This window comes from Thamnophis sirtalis, unplaced genomic scaffold (genome assembly GCF_051295495.1).
Source record: "Thamnophis sirtalis isolate CommonGarterSnake01/CBP01778 unplaced genomic scaffold, rThaSir2_p1.2 scaffold_5, whole genome shotgun sequence".
Lineage (NCBI taxonomy): Eukaryota > Metazoa > Chordata > Lepidosauria > Squamata > Natricidae > Thamnophis > Thamnophis sirtalis.
Window position 1 is genome coordinate 10,230,106 of NW_028261385.1, and position 16,525 is coordinate 10,246,630.

At 45.4% G+C, this 16,525-nt stretch overlaps 2 protein-coding genes across 3 annotated transcripts in view; one reads left to right on the top strand and one right to left on the bottom strand.

The window, feature by feature from the left end:
• Window positions 1–16,525, top strand: part of LOC106553824 (elongation factor 2) — a 46,541-nt gene that overhangs the window by 14,224 nt on the left and 15,792 nt on the right. The window contains exons 2-8 of one of the 2 annotated variants that reach the window (XM_087715292.1): window positions 1,191–1,405; window positions 4,832–5,013; window positions 8,095–8,306; window positions 10,628–10,809; window positions 13,190–13,295; window positions 15,367–15,480; window positions 15,954–16,092. In XM_087715292.1, coding sequence (XP_087571418.1) covers window positions 1,191–1,405; window positions 4,832–5,013; window positions 8,095–8,306; window positions 10,628–10,809; window positions 13,190–13,295; window positions 15,367–15,480; window positions 15,954–16,092 — 1,150 coding nt within the window. Of the gene's footprint in view, window positions 1–1,190; window positions 1,406–4,831; window positions 5,014–8,094; window positions 8,307–10,627; window positions 10,810–13,189; window positions 13,296–15,366; window positions 15,481–15,953; window positions 16,093–16,525 lie in introns of those variants that run through there. The other variant, XM_087715293.1, reaches the window with a different exon arrangement.
• The window catches only part of PIAS2 (protein inhibitor of activated STAT 2), an 88,241-nt gene that overhangs the window by 8,991 nt on the left and 62,725 nt on the right, over window positions 1–16,525 (bottom strand). The gene's annotated exons all lie outside the window — the stretch shown is intronic.

Sequence of the window (16,525 nt, forward strand, 5' to 3'; positions counted from 1 at the left end):
GGAATTCTGGAAGTTAAAGTCCATAAATTGTAATATTTTCAAGGTTGGACACCTTTGGGTTAAAGCCTGATTTTTAGCAACAAAATCCAACAATGCCAGTATAATTCAGCTGTGTGATGATAGGTATTATTGATGAAAGTCAATTACAGAAGATACTATAGATAGATAATACAGTTGCTATAACTTGTTTTGGTTATTAAAAAGGTAGGATTTGAGATCACCATAGCATGTTCTGCTCATATGGGAATAGTACACTAGATAATTAGCTATCTGTGAAATAATTATGATCCTGTATTCCACAAAGCAGGAATATTGCTGTCTGGCAGCTTAATTTGATAGTTTTATGATGTCAGTTTAAAAAAAAAAAATTTGAAAAGCCAGAAGTGAGCCCCTAGCAGAGCAGAAAGCTGCTGACACTGAATTAACTATGCATACCTGAGCAACAATCAATGTTAAAATTCATTGTTTTAATTCTGTTGAAAAATAACAGTTTGCAATGCTAGCCTGTGACTAGAATCCCAAGATAAATTGAAAATGAAAATTGCAAAATTCATTTCAGTTGGACTACAGTACCGTATTATTCCAATAAAAGCATTTTTTTTTAAAAACCACCTGATTGATATTACAGAAACCTGAGATAATACCTTAATGCATTATGTGAAGACTTAGTTCTCTAGTGAAGGCTCTGATGATGGGAAAGATGGAATGAACGAGGGGGAGGAGAGGAAGTGCAGCTGCAAGGATAGAATCAGTTACAGCAGGGGGACCCCCAACCCCCCCAGTCTGCAGCCTGGTACCAGTCCGTAGCCCTTTAGGAACTGGGTCATGCAAGCGGTGGATGAGTGTGTGTACGCACAAAACTGCATTTGTGCAAGAGGCGTGCGCACAGGCAAAACCATCCCCTCTCCCTCCTCCCACCATTGCTGCCACCGGTTCTCAGAGCCAGAAAGGTTGGGGACCACGGAATCACAGCAAAGATAGATACACCGTTGGATGACCTGAAGCACCAGGCAAGAGATTGTCAGGGAGAAATTCTGTGTGGTTGCTTAGAGCCAACACCACTTTGAAAGCGCGTAATTAAATGCCACAAAAGCTTTCTGTTTTAGTTTCTGTGAAATGTTTATGGAATAAAACCTCCCCCAGTTACATTCCCTGTCTCCTTTTATTTACTTTCTGTTCTTCACTTTCAGGTGAATTTTACAGTAGAACAGATCCGAGCGATCATGGACAAAAAGTCCAACATCAGAAACATGTCGGTGATTGCTCATGTTGATCATGGCAAGTCCACGCTTACAGATTCCTTAGTGTGTAAAGCGGGTATCATCGCTTCTGCCAGGGCTGGTGAAACACGATTTACTGACACACGGAAAGACGAGCAGGAAAGGTGCATCACAATCAAATCTACGTGAGTATCGTTAACTTTTCTCTGCAGTCCTTTTCGACTATCAATTGGACATCAGTTACAAATGGAGTGTTCCGAAGATAGCAGACTTCCATTTGGTTTATGCTAGTTTATTTTGAAAAATTCACTCTCTCGACTGATTTTATAGGTCAGAATATCTGACTCTTGTAACTTAGACTTGCCAAGTTGTTTCTTGCTCAGAGAAGCACCCACTAAAATGCTCTATCAAGGCTCCGACTAACAAACTCAAACAAATCAGGATTCTGAGACTGGGCTCCTTCTCAAAGGTCTTCTTTAATGAATACATCATATCGGCACAGCCTCGACGGAAAACCAAATCTAAATCTTTCCCGCGGTTTCAGTATAATTAAACTAGGAAATAACCCCATCTCCAAGTGTCACAGGTCACGTTGACCAGTTAGGTCAATTGGCGGGCTCTCCAGGTACCCCTTCCCCAACCGCATCCATTACCAATAGGGATGACCTTGGTTCTCAGGAGAAATCTCTCTGTTTTGTCTAGTAAGGCATTCCAACCTCCTTCCCCACTTTCCCCTCTGTGTGGCAACTGAGGAATAGAAAGATGGCTGCGGCCAGGTTCAGTTAGAAGTTGACATGCTCTTTAAAACAGGGGGCCCCAACCCCAGAGCCAAGACCCACTACCGGGCCATGTCCGGTATTGGGTTATGCAAGGGGCAGGCGATGCACGCGGAGGTCCATTTGTGTGAGCAGCAGGTGCTCGTGTTTGCGTGCAAAGCTCTATTTGTGCGAGTGGTGGGCATGCACGACCACTGCTTGCTGAAATGGAGTTGTGCGCACCATCGCCTCTCCCTTACCCCTGCCAGTCTGCCAAGCTAGAATTTTGGGGGGCCGCTGTTTTAAAATACTAAAATTTTAAACTAAAAAAGATGGATTTTAGAGAAATAGCCATGCGAGTTGTGATAGCAATAATAAAATATTTTGTGATTGTGTTTCTGCATTATAGTCTGTTTCACAAAGTGTGTCTCGTGCAAGGCACACAAGATATGAGGGATCATAAATATGTTAGGTCCAACGGCTTAGAATTTCTATAGGTAGTCTTCAATTTACAACCACAATCGAGCGCAAAATTTCCATTGCTAAACATGACAGTTGTTAAGTGAGTTTTGCCCCATTTTTCAGTCTTTCTCGCCAGGGTTGTTAAGTGAACCATTCCGTTGTTAAACGAATCAGGCTTCCCCCTTGACTTTGGTTGTTGGAAGCCGGCTGGAAGGTTACAAGTGGTGATCATGGTGTCACCCGGGATCCTGCAACTGTCATAACGATGAGTCAGTTGCCAAACACCCAAATTTTGGTCACAGGGGATGCTGCCACGGTCGTACATGTGAAAACTGGTCATAAGTCACTTTTTTCAGTGTTATTGTTACTTCAGTCACTAAACGAATGGTTGTAAGTCGAGACATCGGCTTATCAAACATGGTTAGGATGAAGGCCACACTATTCTTCCCAAGTAAGGATGTATTTATGTGTTATTTGTATGAGCAGCATACACAATAAAGAAATGTCATGATATTACTTTACATCAATGTTTCTCAACCTTAGCAACATTAAGATGTGTGGACTTCAACTCCCAGAATCCCTCAGTCAGTCATGCTGGCTTGGGAATACTGAGAGTTGAATTCCACATAACTTCATAATAAGAAGAGAGGAGAGGAGAGGAAAGACTAGAGACGAATAGGAATAGGAATGGGATAGGATAGGATAGAATAGAATAGAATAGAATCTTTATTGTCACTTACCATTCTCTGTATGGACTTTCTATCTGAGGCACTGCTGCCACCAAATCAAAGAGCCGAGGTGCGCAGTGGGTAGAGTGCAGTACTGCAGGCCACTTCAGCTGACTGCTATCTGCAGTTCAGCGGTTCTAATCTCACTGGCTCAAGGTTGACTCAGCCTTCCATCCTTCCGAGGTGGGTGAAATGAGGACCCAGACTGTGGGGGCAATACGCTGACTCTGTAAACCGCTTAGAGAGGTCTGAAAGCCCTATGAAGCAGTATATAAGTCTAACTGCTATTGCTATAAACAGGGATGCAGTTTGTTAAAAGCACCGCTTTACATCTTTACAAAAGATGTTTAAGCAAATGAGGTAAAGACTTGTGGATGAATGAATGTGCACAACACACTAAACTTGGTTATTTTAACTTCACCAAGAGTTTTTGGGATTTACTAAATTGGTTGATTTATGGTTCAGTATATTGTGAAAATGGCGAACATGAATTAATTCAGCAGCAAGTTAAATGCGCTGTATGGAGATGGTCAGCTTGTTTCATTTAACTCAGCAGTTTAATTCAAATTCAGTAATCTAAAATATATGAAGAATAATTGCAGGTATTGGGGATGTCTGATGAAAAGAAGGATTAGGGGATATGATAGCAGCGTTCCAATGTTTGAGGGGCTGCCACAAAGAAGAGGGAGTCAACCTATTCTCCAAAGTACTTGAGGGCAGGACAAGGAACAACTGATGGAAACTAAGCAAGGAGAGAATCAAGAACTAGGGAGAGATTTCCTAATAGAACAATTAATCAGTGGAACAGCTTGCCTCCAGAAGTTGTGAATGCTCCAACACTGGAAGTTTTTAAGAAGAGATTGGACAACACTTTGCTTCAAATGGTACAGGGATTTTTGCTAGAGCAAGGGATTGGATTAAGACCTCCAAGGTCCCTTCCAATTCTGTTATCCTGTTATTTCTCTCTTCCTCATCAACATTTCTTGTTTAAATTGCCTTTTTTAATTTTAGTGATTGTATATGTTTTTTAAAAATCCATAAAGCTAAAATCTCAATGGCCATGTCAGCAAAACTTTCCTAAAATGCAGTGGCTTGTTTATAGCTGGAAACTTGGAAGTTATTACTTTCTAGAGGGGAGTTTGGCAATGACAGAGAAAGTAAAAACTCAACGTCTGGTTTCCGAGATTTGCATTTTAATAAAGCAAGGAGTCTTATGCAGTGGTGCCTTAGTTTTTCTTTAGTGCCCACCCAACCCTGGTGCCTGAGGATTAGGGGAGTTGTGGTTCCAGCGCACCCAGAAGGCACAGTGTTCTATGCAGATGTTGTCAGGTTTCCGAAAGATGCCCTAATTAATTCATGAGCCTCGAGCCAAGTTTCAAAAGAAATCCAGTCATTTATTAGGAACACCTTCAGCAATACCCTATTGCAGTCAGATCTGACCTCATTTTAATTATGGCTGAACTTTGCCCCTGTTTCTTCCATCCCCTCAATCTGTGTCATAAATGACATTCACCAACGAGGTACACACCTCACAAGCCTGCTGTAGTAATCTGAGATCCGACTCTAGCTGAAGGTGTGCGTGGAATGCACTCCCCCCCTCTTTCCTGACAGATGTTTTACGGGACTTTAAATCTGCTTTAGGAAAATCCTTTGTCTTCTTTTGTAGGGCCATTTCTCTCTACTATGAGCTCTCAGAAAACGATTTGGCCTTTATCAGGCAATCCAAAGATGGCTCCGGTTTCCTCATTAATTTAATCGACTCCCCTGGGCATGTGGATTTCTCCTCCGAAGTCACAGCAGCTCTTCGCGTCACTGATGGAGCTCTTGTAGTCGTTGACTGTGTTTCAGGTGAATGTACTTAAAATTAAGATGTTTTCATTGCGCGGGAACATTGGACTTTCCAGAGAAAGCCAGTAAGTACTGATAGACTGGTAGACTCTGAAGGAAAATACAGGTCGTCCTCGACTTACGACCATGATTGAGCCCAGAATTTCTGTTGCTACACGAGATGGTTGTGAAGTGAATTTGGTCCCATTTTATGACCTTTCTTGCCACGGTTGTTAAGTGAATCACTCCAGTAGTTAGGTTAGGAACACGGTTGTTAATGGCTTCCCCATTGACTTTTTTCGTCAGAAGGCCACTAAAGGTGGATCACACGACCTCGGGACACTGCAGCCGTCATAAATATGAGTCAGTTGCCAAGCGTCTGAATTTTGATCGTGTGACCAGGGAGGTGCTGTGACTGTCATAAGTGTGAAAAACGATCATGAGTTGTCGTTCTTTTTCATTGCCGTTGTAACTTAGAATGGTACTGTTGTAAGTCAAGGACTACGTACCTGTATCTTGGCATCTGATTCTGAAGGAATCCACAAAATTCATTCACTGTTATATGTGATCAAGAAGCACCTTTGTGCTTAGTATCCGTCTGGCAAGGAAGATTCCCGATTTACTCAGACTTTCCGAAGCAAAGCATAGTAGCAAGGATAAGATGCTCCTCGGTTCTGTGTCGCTCCTGTCGATCAAAGTTGCTGGATGACTAACAAAGCGCCAAGGTGGCGCAGTGGTTAAATGCAGCACTGCAGGCTACTGCTAGATCAGCAGGTCAGCGGTTCAAATCTCACTGGCTCAGGGTTGACTCAGCCTTCCATCCTTCCGAGGTGGGTAAAATGAGGACCCAGATTGTTGGGGGCAATATGCTGACTCTCTGTAAACCGCTTAGAGAGGCCTGAAAGGCCTATGAAGCGGTATATAAGTCTACTGCTATTGCTAAAAAAAAAAAAAAAAAAGCCATTAGCAATCTATGAATTCCTGAGCCCTATGGATAGCGCCAAGTATTTAGATTTTTTTAAAGACAATAAAACATTTTGGAAGTTGGCAATATTATTTACAAGATATCTGGCTGGTGTTTGTCTCCTCTCAAATTCACAAGTGTCACAACAAAGTGCAGTTTACCCACTTCTCTATTGTGTATATTCAGTATACCATGGAAAGGTAAAACAGATGCGGCAGTTTGGATTAAATCTCTCCCTGGCAGCAAAACTCTCTAGATTCCTCTGGGCAAACCACTTACCGTATTTTTCGGAGTATAAGACGCACCAAGATTTTGAAGAGGTGATTTTTAAAAAAAAAATTTTGCACTCTGCAGACCTCCCAAAAACATTCCATTTTTTGCAAAATCGGGACTGTGGTTTTTCCCCCCCAAAAAAGCATGAATAGCCTTTAGGAGGCTTGTAGAGTGCTCCTGGGCGGTGCCCCCCCCAATGAGCAAAAAATAGCCCATTTTTCACAAAACCCCGCCCCTTCACCAAAGTGGCATGCATAACCTTTAGGAGGCTTATAGAGTGCTCCTTGGGGCTGGGGGTGGAATTGAGCAAAAAACAGCCCATTTTTCACTCATTTCTGCCCTCCCCAGACCCCAGGAGCTCTCTGAAAGTCTCCTAAAGGCTATGCACGGCCCTTTTGGTGAAGGGGGCGTGCTTTGTGTAGGCAAAAAAATGCTGTTATTCAGTGTATAAGACGCACCCAGATTTTCAGCCTCTTTTTTGAGGGAAAAAGGTGCGTCTTATATAAAAATACGGTAATTACTAGTCTAGCCTACATCACAGGCTATTATGCATGTCAGTTAAATCTATGAGTGTTAATCTCTCACTCCCTACTTTTATGAGAAAATGTAGAAACAAACTTGTTTAATATGTGGGTGCAATGCAATAAACTCCCCCCAATATTTCACCTTCCAGTTCTAAGAAGGCTGTTTTTCCACTCTTATCTTTTTAAGCACTTTTCCAAAATAGGCCTTTATTCCCAAGTAACATTGAATATTTGGTGACACCTCAAAGCAAGGCAGATTAGATCAGGGGTCTCCAATATTGGCAACTTTTTAAGACTTGTGGACTTCAATTCCCAGAATTCCCCGGCGAGTATGGAATTCTGCGAGTTGAAGTCCACAAGTCTTAAATTTTGGAGAACACCGGTCTGGATTGTTCACCAGAGTTTTCACCCAGGAAAACTTCAGAATAAATAAGGTGAGATGGGCACCTCAGGGGGTATTCGATGTTTCTGCAGCATGCAAAATTTCAGCAACACAAATGCCAGCCTGCCACAGCCTTGAGGATATAGAACACCAGAGTCTTTTTCTCTTTTAAGTGCTGAGAAATGGGATATGTATCTCTTCTGACCCAGCTTCCCAAACACAACAAACTCCCTGAAGTTAAATCAATGATTCTTTTATTAGGAATGCCAGCAGCCCCGGCAACAAGTTTCTCTCTCACTGCAGGCTAAGTCTGGACGGAAGATGAATAGTTGTCTGGTACACCTAGTCATCTCTGCCTCCTCCCTGCCTTTTATCCCCAGAGCTAGGGTGGGGCTTCGCTAGAAGCAGTGGCTCTTACATCCCGAAGATCAGCCCATAGATTTCCACTGCTCTCCTCTCCTCTGCCTTCTATGCATCCACACGTCAGCCACTGAACTCAGCTGATCCTCCTCTTCCTCATCAGCCACCTCCAGACCTGGGACTGGTGACTCTCCATCTCAGGCCTGACGGATGGCCCAGACTCCATCTCTCTCTCTCTCTCCCTCTCTCCCTCCCTCTCTTTCTCTCTCCCTCCCTCTCTTTCTCTTTCTCTCTCTACCAGCTCCATTCCCTCTTCCCCCTCAAAGCCCTCAGGTTGCCTTGATGCTGACCCTGACTCCCAAGCCTCTTTTTCAGCTGTTGGAGGGGCCCGTGGCTGGCAGGCCACAACAGTATCTTTTAAATTAAAATATATAAGATTAGCTACTGCTAATCTCTGGCCATTAGGTAGGAAGCCACTTTGTTGTTCTTCTTTCCACCAAAGTTACCCCAAACCTTTTGACAGTTTGAGAATACTGGAACTTTTTAGCAACCAGTTCTTCTCGGGAGCTACACATACCCAGTGTCAACTTTCCTTCCAGGGGTTTGCGTGCAGACGGAGACTGTGCTTCGCCAGGCAATTGCTGAGCGCATCAAACCCGTCCTGATGATGAACAAGATGGACCGGGCTTTGCTGGAACTGCAGTTAGAACCCGAGGAGCTTTACCAGACCTTCCAGCGCATTGTGGAAAACGTCAATGTTATCATTTCTACTTACGGAGAGGGTGAAACTGGACCCATGGGTAATATTATGGTAAAGAGAACTTACATTGAGATTGGAGCAAGGAGGAAGTTAGTTCCGTAGGATTGCATTTGCATCAGTGGTGGGATTCAGCCGGTTCGCACCTATTCGGGAGAACCGGTTGTTAACTTTCTAAGCAATTCAGAGAACTGGTTGTTGGAAGAAATCTGATTGTTTTTTTTCCACTTTACAGGGCTAATCCTGTAAGGAAGGCAGGAAGGAAACATTCTGGTGTTGTTTCTAGCCTGATCTTTATTGCCCTGCTTACAGAAACTGCCTCTCCGGTTAACCCTTATCACATTGTAACAGCTAAGGTGAAGTGCCCATCAACCTGAGTGATGTTGAGCTGGCCACGCCCACCCAGTCACATGATCACCGAGCCACGCCCACCCAGCTGGTCATTAGCTCAGAGGGCCGGTTGTTAAATTATTTGAATCCCACCACTGGTTTGCATGGTGTTGTTCTAGACCAGTGTTTCCCAACTGCAGTCATTTTAAAATGCGTGGACTTCAACTCCCAGAATTCCCTAGCTAGCAATGCTTAGTTGCTCAGAGCCGAGGTGGCGCAGTGGTTAGGGTGCAGTACTGCAGGCCACTTCAGCTGACTGTTATCTGCAGTTCAGCGGTTCAAATCTCATCGGCTCAAGGTTGACTCAGCCTTCCATCCTTCCGAGGTGGGTGAAATGAGGACCCAGACTGTGGGGGCGATATAACTGACTCTGTAAACCGCTTAGAGAGGGCTGAAAGCCCTATGAAGCGGCATATAAGTCTAACTGCTATTGCTATTGCTATTGCTATAGTTCTTTAATCCTCTATATCAGGGGTGTCAAACTCAGGCCAGATCCAGCCTGCAGGGTTCTTAGATCTGGCCCGTGGGAAATATAAAAAGACCAGACTGCGGTGCCTCTGCCAGCCAAAACAGGGTGCAGAGGAGCTGCGTGCGGCTCCCTGTAGGCCTTTTTTCGGCCTCAAGGGTCTCCTGCAGCACTCTTCTGGCTGAAAATGGGCTGTAAGGGGAGGGGGGCGCTCACATGCCTCCCACTATGGGCCGTTCTTGGCCTCCATTGCTCCTACAGCACTCTGCTGGCTGAAAACGTGCCCCTCCCCCCAGCACCCTGTTTTGGGCAGCAGAGGCACTAGTCTCATCGATGTGCAGTTTTTAAAAAAATTATAATCTGGTGAAGCCGGTCAGAATTAAAGAATAACAAGAAGCCAGAGAGTTCAATTAAACATTTGCTTGAATTTATTCAGCGATCTCCAAAGTTGGCACTTTTTAGACTTGTGGGGAACATGGCTGGGGAACTCTGGGAGTTGGAAGTCCACCAGTCTAAAAGGTGCCAAGTTTAAAAAAAAAAAGTTTTGTTCCCTTCCTAGCATTTTCCTGCAGGAACCGTCGTTTTTCTGATCAAGCAAGTGTTTGATCTATTGGTTGTGACAGGAATTGACCGGAGGGCTTGTTGCCTGAGCATGGCATCATGGGCTGACACGAGAGACTGACTGACTCATGGTCACCCCAGCTGGCTTTCATGCCCAAGGCAGGAGCAGAACCAGGGCTTCAAAAATTTCACCAATGGGTTCTCTGCTCGGTTGCTGGGTGGGTGTGGCCATGGTGGGTGTGGCCTAGTCAGCCTCCTACACCACAGCAAGGGGAACATTTTCGCCTTCCTCAGGCTCTGGAGGCTTTCCTCGAGCCTCTGGGAGGGCGAAAACTCCCTCCCCCGGGCTCTGGAGGCCCTCCGGAGGCCACAAACAGGCCCGTTTCTGGCCTCTTGGAATTTCGAGGAGGCCCGTTTTTCCCCCTCCCTGAGCCTCCACACGGGCCCTACACTTACCTCACATTCAAAACGGGCTACGTGGAGACTCCTGGGAGGGGCAATTCAGGAGTAAGGCTTGGAAGTGATTGGCCCCTCCCATAGGATATAAAGGAGGAACAAAGGCACATGAGCTTTTGCAGGAAGCAACTTGGTTCATGCTGGTCAGTTTACCTTCTGAAGCTCCGTTTGGACTCTGCTCCGTGTGGCTAACTGCCAATTAAGTCTTTGGCAGCGTTTTCAAAGAAGGCAAAGGTGGGTGCTTATCCGTCTTATCCCGAAAGACTTTGGCAGCATGCTGTAGAACTCTTTACTACTATTACGGGACTCATTACCGGATGTGAATGAAGATAATTCACAGCCGTTGAAATAAAGAGGGTTTGGGGGAACTAAGCGTGTGCTTTTTACTGTGTCGGGAAGCCTAGGTCAGAACAGGTTTCTGCTTGCTTGGAGAACACTTTTAATTGAGGGACTGGGTCTCCATGTTCTTTTAAAACGCCCGGACCCCTCCCTTTGCCTGCAGATCGACCCCGTCATCGGTACTGTTGGCTTTGGCTCTGGCTTGCACGGTTGGGCGTTCACCTTGAAGCAGTTTGCCGAGATGTACGTGGCCAAATTTGCAGCCAGAGGAGAAAAGGCCCAGCTCTCCGCAACTGACAGGGCCAAGAAAGTGGAGGACATGATGAAGAAGCTGTGGGGAGACAAGTGAGTAAATAGCATCCTTACCTTTGGTCTCAGGTGGGTACACTTCAGGGGAAGGAGGCCCTTTGACGCAGGTTTGCAGTGTGATGCGCCTGCTCCTTTTGCTAAAGCGACATAATACAGGATTGGTCTAAGACAGGGGTGAGCAACTCGCGGCTCTGGAGCTGCATGTGGCTCTTTCATCCCTCTGCTGCGGCTCCCTGTTGCCGGTCAGTGCCACAATTTTGAGAGGAGCTTCCGGTTGAGTGGTGGTGATGGGAGGGAAGCACGGCATGCCAGGAGAGGACTCTATGTTTTCCGGTTGGCTCCACAATTGACAGGGCTTTCAGTTAGGACAGGCAGAGGAAAAATGACACCGCACTAGGAGGTGACTCTATGGTGGGAGTACCAGACTTCCAGTTGGCAGAGGAAAAAGGACACCGTGCTAGGAGGAGACTCTGTGGTGGGAGAACCAGACTTCCAGTTGGCAGAGGAAAAAGGACACCGTGCTAGGAGGAGACTCTATGGTGGGAGAACCAGACTTCCAGTTGGCAGAGGAAAAAGGACACCGCGCTAGGAGGAGACTCTATGGTGGGAGAACCAGACTTCCAGTTGGCAGAGGAAAAAGGACACCGCGCTAGGAGGAGACTCTATGGTGGGAGAACCAGACTTCCAGTTGGCAGAGGAAAAAGGACACCGTGCTAGGAGGAGACTCTATGGTGGGAGAACCAGACTTCCAGTTGGCAGAGGAAAAAGGACACCGTGCTAGGAGGAGACTCTATGGTGGGAGAACCAGATTTCTGGTCGGCTCCCGAATTGTACAGGAGGCTTCCAGTTAGGACCTTTGTGGCTCTTTGAGTGTTTAAGGTTGCCGACCCCGGGTCTAAGAAGAAACGGCATCGTTCTGACTGTGATAAAGGCCATTTTTTTCTATATTGTTGTAAGCTACCCCCCATGGCGAGGTAATACAGGTAGTCTTCAACTTATGATTGCAGTTGACCCCAAAATGTATGTTGCTAACAGAATTGCTTGTTAAATGAGTTTTGCCCCATTCTGCGACCTTTCTTGCCACCATTGTTAAGTGAATCGTCGCAGTTGTTAAAATAGTAAACACGGTTGTTTAGCGAATCTGGCTGCCCCATTGACTTTGCTTGTCAGAAGGTGGCAAAGGGGGAATGACATAACCCTGGGGAACTGCAACGGCCATAAACCACGAGTCAGTTGCCAAGCACCTGAATTTGGATCATGTGACCGCAGGCCATAAGTGTGAAAAACGGTCGTAAGTCACTTTTTTCAGTGTCATCGTAACTTGGAATGGTCATTAAGTGAACTGTTGTCAGTTGAGGACTACCTGTGCAGCAGAAGAGAAGAGAAAGAACTGGAGAAGACAAAAAAGTGCAGACCTGAAAATAGAAATAGAACGACTGTGGCAAAGGCTGGCAAGGGTAGTACCAATAGTAATAGGTGCCTTGGGTCCAATCCCAGAACAACTGGAGCACCATTTGAACACCATTGATTGGCATTGACAAATCTGCCATCAGTCAATTGCAAAAGGCAGTTTTATTGACAACAGGTTCCATCCTGCAATGATAAATGTGACACTATCAAACATCAACATCTGCTTATTCCAAGTCTTTGAAAATAACTCAATAGGATGATAGACAAAAATGCCAAATCCAGTCTAAACATTTGGCTGACTGTGAGACAAACAACAACAACAATATTCGGTTTCCTTTGTGTTTTGAACACCGAAGTAGAGTGGAATAATGTGTGGTCCTGTGGTATTGGACTGATTGGTATTAATGATGTTGCTGTTGTTAGTTACAAAGTTGTGTTCGACCCATCGCGACCCCATGGACAACATTCCTCCAGGCCTTCCTGTCCTCTACCATCCTCTGGAGCCCATTTAAGCTCATGTCGACTGCTTCGGTGATTCTATCCAGCCACCTCATTCTCTGTCGTCTCCTTCTTTTGTCCTCAACTGTTCCCAGTATGAGGCTCTTCTCCAGTGAGTCCTTCCTTCTCATTAGGTGGCCAAAGAATTTGAGTTTCCTCTTCAGGATCTGGCCTTCCAAAGAGCAGTCAGGGTTGATCTCCTCTAGGACTGACCGGTTGGATCGCCTTGCAGTCCAAGGGACTCCCACGAGTCTTCTCCAGCACCAGAGTTCCAAGGCCTCCATTCTTTGTTGCTCAGCCTTCCTTTTGGTCCAACTTTCACAGCCGTCCATTGGAAAACCATAGCCTTGACTATACACACTTTTGTTGGCAGGGTGATGTCTCTGCTTTTTAGTATGCTGTCTAGATTAATGATATATGAGCCACTTGTGCAGATGGGGTAGCATCAAGGCCTGTTTTGTTTCTTCTTTAGCCCATGAATGTAAAACAGGTAACAATTTTCATTTAGGTATTTTGACCCGGCAACAGGGAAATTCAGCAAATCCGCAGCTGATCCTGATGGAAAGAAGTTGCCACGTACTTTCTGCCAACTTATCCTGGATCCCATTTTTAAGGTAATGCCAAAACAGTGCTATAACATTGAATGCTAATTAATCTGCTTTTCAAACTTCACACTTTGACATTCATACATTTTGCTTACAACATTCATATTTCCAAGAACGTATAATTGGCAGAACACCTACGAATGACAAATCTTTACATGAGTATTCATAATTTGGTGGCCACATCCTTTTGGTGTAGCTTGAAATATTCTTATTCCCAATGGACAGACTTCTGCTGCCTTAACGCAGCTGTCCTGGAAAAAAATGCTTTTGAGTTCACATTGAAGTAGCCTGATTTTATTCCTATCCCTCCCGCTCAAGTTAAGCCAAGGTACTTGGATTTAAATGAATGTTATAGCCTGTTTCATAAAATGTGCACTGGGCTGTTTTACGTGTTGTATTTACATGGTGCCCAGTTGTGTGTAGCTTTTAACAACTTAATTAGGGTGTTGATGGCTAACTATTAAGTTGTTAATTGTTTCCTTGTGCTGCCCAGCTCTTGACTGCTAAGTACTTGGTAGGCTAGTGGTAAATTAGCACACCTATTGACTGACAAGGGACCCATTTCCCAACCTTGAATCATTTTTCTGGCTATATTTGTCCCTGCTCGGCCAATAATAGTAGTAGCTGCAAAATTGAATGCATGCCCTTGTTCATTGCAATATGAGACTACCAATCCTATATGGATTGTCCCTGTAACTGACTATGTAGGACAGTTGGGAAGGAATCTAAGCACAGATTGTGAGAACACAAATGAGCAGTTAGACAGGGACTCAGTGGTAGCCTCACATTGCAATGAGCTCAGTTGAATTCAAAACTTGCAATTCATTCATTTTCACAGCTATTATGATTGTTGGTCGAGCAGGGACAAAAACAGCCAGAAAAACAATTGACGTCTGGGAAACAGGCTCCTTGTCAGTCGATAGGAATGATGATTTACCATCAGCAATGAACAGATACTTAGGACCAATGGCACGGTGGCACAAGAAAACAGCAATTAATGATTGTTGTATTAGCAACTAAAAGCTAGTTGTTACACCCAGAAATCATATAAATACAACGCGTAGCACCTATTCTGAAAAGAGAGAAGTTCCTTGAGGACGGGTTCCAGCATGAGCCTGAAAGTTTGAAAGACTAAACCTCTGATCCCAGGGACCGACTCAGATTGGATCCTGCAACATTATCCAAGGACACGTGTATTCCCTTTCATTTGCGTGTTTCGGCAAAGACTGTAGAAGGAGCAGGGGGGCCACTCTACATAATGGCAGGGCCCAGTTTCATGAACCTGAGAATGCCAAGAGCCTTCATAAGAACTTCCTGAGAGAGAGCACAACCTGGTGGACTGCCTCATTAGGAAGGAAACTTTTATCAATTGTCAGCACAACTGATGTTTGATGAAACCTGACTTAGGTGATACAATGAAATACTTATCAGCTTAGAAGTAAGACGGGTAAAAGTCAGTAGACCTGAGTCCCAAATAAGAGGACGTTATTCTCAGAGGGGCTTATCTTTCAGATATCGGTTCTTAAGTAGCAGAGTTGATCATGACCTTTACTGTATTTTTCGGAGCATAAGACGCTTTTTCCCCTCAAAAAAGAGGCTGAAAATCTGGGTGCGTCTTACTGAATACAGCATTTTTGGCCTCCCAAAACACCGCCCCCTTCACCAAAATGGCCGTGCATAGCTTTTAGGAGGCTTATAGAGTGCTGTTGGGGGCTGGGGAGGGCAGTTTTTTTTGCTCAATTTTGCCTCCCCAGCCCGCAGGAGCACTCCACAAGCCTCCATAAGGCTATCCATGCCCTTTTTAAAACAAAAAACGGGTCCATTTTTGCACAAAATGGGCCATTTTTTGCTCGTTTTTGGGGGCCCCATCCCGCAGGAGCACTCTACAAGCTGCCTAAAGGCAATCGATGCCCCCCTTTTTTTAAAAAAAAAAAACAGCCCCTTTTTCAGGAAAAACAGGCCCTTTGGGGGAGGTTTGCAGAGTGCAAAAACTTTTTTTTTTTATTTGCCTCTTCAAAACCTTGGTGCGTCTTATACTCCGAAAAATACGGTAATTTCTTTTATTTCCCCCCCCCCCCAGGTCTTCGATGCCCTCATGAACTTCAAGAAAGACGAAACGTCCAAGCTGATAGAAAAACTGGACATCAAGCTAGACGCGGAAGATCGAGAGAAAGAAGGAAAGCCGCTTCTCAAGGTTTTTTGAAATGGCGTGTGTATGTGTGCCCTTTTAACACAAGAGTGGTAAGCAGCCGGGTGCCCTGAGCAATAGCAGTAGACTTATATACCGCTTCATAGGGCTTTCAGCCCTCTCTAAGCGGTTTACAGAGAGTCAGCATATTGCCCCCAACAATCTGGGTCCTCATTTTACCCACCTCGGAAGGATGGAAGGCTGAGTCAACCCTGAGCCGGTGAGATTTGAACCGCTGAACTGCTGATCTGAGAATTGCAGGTGCCGTCTTGAGGGAGCCAAGCTGGGCGTGAACTTGTCCTGTGGTTCAAGGGACGCTGCAAAGCTTCGCGGCAGCCTTAGGGGGAAACTGCCCTGCATTTTGGAAGAACGGGGGGTGCCCCATTGTTTTTTTTTACCTTTTCAAAGAGGGAAAGCTACGGTACTGATCCGTATCTCAGGTGGCATTTCTTGAGGGCTTCTCCGTCTGTGTTTTCCAGGCCGTTATGCGTCGCTGGTTACCTGCTGGAGAGGCTTTACTTCAGATGATCACCATTCACCTGCCCTCCCCTGTGACTGCTCAGAAGTACCGCTGTGAGCTTCTGTACGAGGGGCCACCCGACGATGAAGCTGCCATGGGTAAGGCCTTGGAGGACCTTCAGCAGACTGAGCCAAGCCTCTCTCTCCTTTCTGACTCTTCCCATGTCACGTCATGTGCAGGAGATCGGGAGTCCAGGCAGTTATGGCCCAGCTCCCCAAACATTTACAAACCCTCTGAAGTTAACTCAAAGATTCCTTTATTCGGAGCGCCAGCAGCCCCAACAATAAGTTTCTCTCTCACCACAGGCTAAGAAGTCCATCTATCCAGGAGATGAATAGTTGTCTGCCACATCTATTGATCTCCACCCCCTGCCTTTCATCCCCAAAGCTAGGGTGGAGCTTCGCAAGCAGCAGTGGCTCTTCTGTCCCAAGTTCTGGCCCATAGATTTCCACCACTCTCCTCTCATCTGCCATTGCGCATCTGCACATCAGGCACTGGACACAGCTGTTCCACCTCTTCCTCATCAGTCAC